The sequence below is a fragment of the Equus asinus genome, chromosome 17, assembly GCF_041296235.1.
Source record: "Equus asinus isolate D_3611 breed Donkey chromosome 17, EquAss-T2T_v2, whole genome shotgun sequence".
NCBI classification, from domain to species: domain Eukaryota; kingdom Metazoa; phylum Chordata; class Mammalia; order Perissodactyla; family Equidae; genus Equus; species Equus asinus.
Genome location: NC_091806.1, coordinates 32,395,378 through 32,399,739, shown reverse-complemented (window position 1 = coordinate 32,399,739; position 4,362 = coordinate 32,395,378). Strand labels below are relative to the sequence as shown.

Here is a 4,362-nt window from a genome sequence, read left to right as displayed (position 1 = left end):
CTAGTTGTTCTGGAAGAGATAATTCCTAGTAAGACATCTTCCTAGGATCCCCTTTATCTCACTGTTCCTCAGGGTGTAGATAAGTGGATTGAGCAGTGGAGTTCCCAATGTGTATACCAGTGAGATGAACTGATCTTGCTTGGGGTAGTAGATGGAGTTGGGACACAGGTACATGAAGGCACAACAGCCATACTGCAGCAGGACCACAGTGAGGTGGGAGGAACAGGTGGAGAAAGCCTGGTGGCGGCCAGCTGCTGAGTGGATCTTGAGCACAGCGACCATAATGAAGGCGTAGGAGGTGGTAATGAGGAAGAAAGGTGCAGCAACAGCTAGTGTGGCTGCCACCAGCACCGATTGCTCATGGATGTGGCTGTTGGCACAAACAAGATGCATCACTGGTGGCACATCACAAAAGAAGTGCTCAATGCTCTGAGCCCGGCAGAATGGCAGAGAGAAGATGAAGGCCACAAGTTGTAAGGAGAGGAACAAGCCAATGACCACAGAGGCCACAACCAAATGAATGCAAAGAGTTAAAGTCATGATGAGAGGGTACTGCAAAGGGTGGCAAATAGCAACATACCGGTCATAAGCCATGGCAGCCAAGAGGAAGCAATCGGCACTGCCAAGTCCTATGAAGAAAATCATCTGAGTGGCACAGCCCAGGAGGGTGATGGTCTTCTCTGGCTGAAGGATGTTGGCCAGGATATGAGGCACCACCACAGCAGTGTAGCATATTTCTACTGCTGAGAGGCTGCCCAGGAAATAGTACATGGGTGTGTGTAGGCGTGCTTCTGTCTGGATGGCCACCAAGATGAGGACATGCCCACAGATGATCAATGTATAGGCCAGGTTGACTCCAAGGAAGAACAGTATACACACCTCTGGGTTGGAGGGATAGCCCAGGAACACGAATTCCATCAACAGTGAGCAATTTTCCCAGGCCATTGAGCTAACAGCTTTTCTCTGCTGAGAGTTACAAGAATGAAAGATGAATCAGACTGACAATATATCAGTTCAAACTCTGAGCCATGATATAATCTAATCAGAGCTGGAATTAGAAATGAGAAGAATTAGAACTAATTATTTTTCTTCCCCTTTTACCAAGTGTCTTTATGTAAATATTTACAACTTAATTTCTAACTGCTAAGAGTTGGGCTAAATTATATAGAAATATTTTGAGGAAAAGAAGAGGAAATTTGTGGAATTCAGAGCTATTTTCAGTAGAAGTGGATTGAAAATTAAATTCTTTCAGTAAATTCACAAGAACATGTCAAAAAATTCTTGAGACCAGGGGTCTTAGGTGAGAACGAGAAGCTATTCATTCCTTCTTTCATTCATTCATATATTTATTTACATACAATGCCTCCTGAGGTATTGACTCAGGGATATGGATGTAACACTGAAAAGCTAATGATATGATGGAAAATGAAGAAAGAAAACAATGCACATGGGCAAAGAGCTGACAGAGGGCTGTGATTGACAGTGTCAGGGATAAGCCTCAGCAAAAGCCCTCCTGACTTCTGAGTTTTCTATCCATATCAAGTCAGGATAAGTGTAGGACTTGAATGAAGCAGAGAGTTTTATCATAGGGTTCCTCCAGGCTTGTGGGGGTTTGGAAAATATGGAATCATAAGCTGTGGGAGATCTAAGAATCCTTCCTGTGTGTTTTGGGATGAATAGGAAAGCCCAAGCCAGTCTCCATTTATTTCTCTTCTCTTCTAAGGAGCTAAAGTGAAATTCAGGGCAAGCCATCTAGTTTTCTTGAAAATCTTCTAATGAACATACATAACTCTCAAAGAGCATTAATTCCACTTCTTTTCCAAGACCAACTCATATTCAAGAAAGTGGAAAATAGGAAATGTGTAACCTTGTTTCAGCCTGCTCAATTTTAATATTTATTATGAGCTTTGAAGAAGAATCTTCATTCAGAAGCATGACTTCCAGTTAAAATCATTCACACAGACCCACCTCAGTGTCATAAGCATAAAAAGAAATGCGATTAGAGGCTGTCCTAAATATTAAGAGCACTTAAGGTATGAATGGCTCTCTGTTGCTTTTCTAACAGCTAACAAGCACCGTCCATTTTGTTCATTCTGTTTTCCTATTCTAAATTTCAATAATGCTTTGAATTATTTCTAATTTCACTGAGAATATTCAACATTGTATTATAATATGCAGATGAGGGGTAATGTATTGATGTGAAATCAGTTTTGAAATTAAATGATGTGGTTTGAATGATCCTGCGATGTTAGGAAATATATAATTTCCCTGAGCCCCAGTTTCTGTATTTGAAAAATGGAGGTAATATTTTACTTTGTTATAAGGGTTGTTGTGAGGATTAAATGAGATCGTAATGTAAAATATCTACCACAATGCCTTCTCCATTGTTATAGCGGCAAAATAACAGATAACCATCACTATTATTTGTAAGTTCAAGGACAGCCATCCTTCCTTATTTATATTTTTATCTCTCTATACCACTAAGCTTAACATTGTACAAATTATAAATATTCAATAGATAAATGTTGTATGGATGAATATACTGTTAAAACATAAATAATACACTTTTTTTCACTTTTAAGATTGTTTCATAATCAAATCTCTTGTTCAAGAGCCCTTATGGAAAACAACTTCACTTCCAAAATTTGGGCTCCACTGTGGAAAAAATCCTGTCATCCATGGATACGTCATATGGAAGACTACAGCAAACAGACATCTGAAGCTAGTCTACCACCTATATTATGATGAAGAACCTTGAAACCTGTGTGATAACAATGACTTCTGAGAATTTTATTATAGTCCGTCACACTCATATCATCTTATTGGTGCTCCCCAGGATTTATACTAAAATATTTATAATAGAGTTATCCAGGATCATGAATTCTTAGCACTGGAAAGGATCTCAGAATTTGCCTAGTTTAGTCTACTATTGAATACTTGAATCTGCAATACTGTATCTGAACAGCAGGTCATCTTCAATGCCTAGAGAAACTCATTACTTCCTGACTTGCTTGCTCCATTGCTGGATGACACAGTTCTCTTAAATTTCCTTCTTGTGATGGCTGAAATGTGCTTCTGTGCAACTTCTACGTATTCATTCTGTTTTAAACAGAAATGGGGCATTTTGACATGAAATACTTCAAGAACAAAAGAACTCTTATCATACAGCCTCAAGTTTTCTTCCAAATTTCCTTTTGCTATTACTCACATGACATAGTTTTAATGTCTCACAATTTTAGCTCTGGAAATGCTCTCGTTTTAAGTACCTTACTTAAATGTGTACTATATGGGACAGATCAAAGGAGTGGTTGACTATAAAAAGATCTGGGTATCACCACTCTGTTCATTGGAAGTCAATTTCTTAAATCTAATCAAAATCAGATTAATTCATGAGCTTGCATTTGATTGTTTTGATAGTCTTCTCTTACTTGGACTGACATGCAGCTCCCTGGATGCTAAAGCTCTAATCATTTTTTTCATTTTTAGTGAAGCAGAACATGCCCCATCACTCTTTTAACATTGGTCCATTGCTCATGTCTATTGAGATTGACATTTAAAAAAATCTTTAATCTGTGAATCCACATGTTAACTATCCTTCCTGAAGTCACTGACATTTATTTTCTATTAATTAAGTGCCAAGCACCACATACAATGATGATCAAAATAGCACAGTTGTGCCCAAGTGGCTATACATCCAATTGAGAGAGAGACCCTGTTAATTAGGCAGCCTGACATGTATACAAAATTAAAACTGTGGTTGAGTGTTGTAAATAAAAATAGTGTGTTATAAGACTGTGCAACATGGAGCTACTGCATAGTTTGCAGTTACTAGATTTTGAAAAGATTTCCTAAAGGAAGAAATATTTAAGTTCAGATCCAAAAAATGGAAATTAACTAGAAGAAGAGAGGTAGGCAAAGTAGTGGGGTCCATATTCTGAACAGAGGAACAGTGTTTTTATGGTTCCAAGAGAATGAAATACTGTATCAGCATATCATCAACCTGCTATTGCAGGTTGTTACTAAATATATTGCATAGACAAAGACAAGATTACAGCACGCCAACATCATCCCCAGAAATCTGACCCAGGCTGGCATCTGTTCATGTATTCACACCCATCTCACTGCCTTCAAGTCACATCCCACCTCATATACTCATCTTCCTTCTTACTTATCCAGCTGCCAAGAATGCCATGAAAAACATAATCAGTGTATGTTCTCGAAATCCACAGTCTAGGCTGGAGCAGCTCTCTAATTGTCTAGTTAGCGTTGTGTTAAAAAAGAGGGTTAGTGGATTTGGCAATAACAGACCCAAGGTAGAATATCAACCTATCATTAACAGCATTGTTGCCTGAGCAGATCATC

At 38.6% G+C, this 4,362-nt stretch overlaps 1 protein-coding gene across 1 annotated transcript; it reads right to left on the bottom strand.

Moving 5' to 3' along the window:
- Positions 1 to 918, bottom strand: LOC106822160 (olfactory receptor 10W1-like). Its single transcript, XM_014827201.3, has one exon. The coding sequence runs from the start codon at positions 916 to 918 to the stop codon at positions 1 to 3; it is 918 nt and encodes a 305-aa protein (XP_014682687.3).
- Between the last annotated feature and the right edge of the window lie 3,444 nt (positions 919 to 4,362).

Excerpts from the sequence above, each read along its gene's own strand:
- LOC106822160 (XM_014827201.3), bottom strand. The coding sequence starts at position 918 with ATGGAATTCGTGTTCCTGGGCTATCCCTCCAACCCAGAGGTGTGTATA.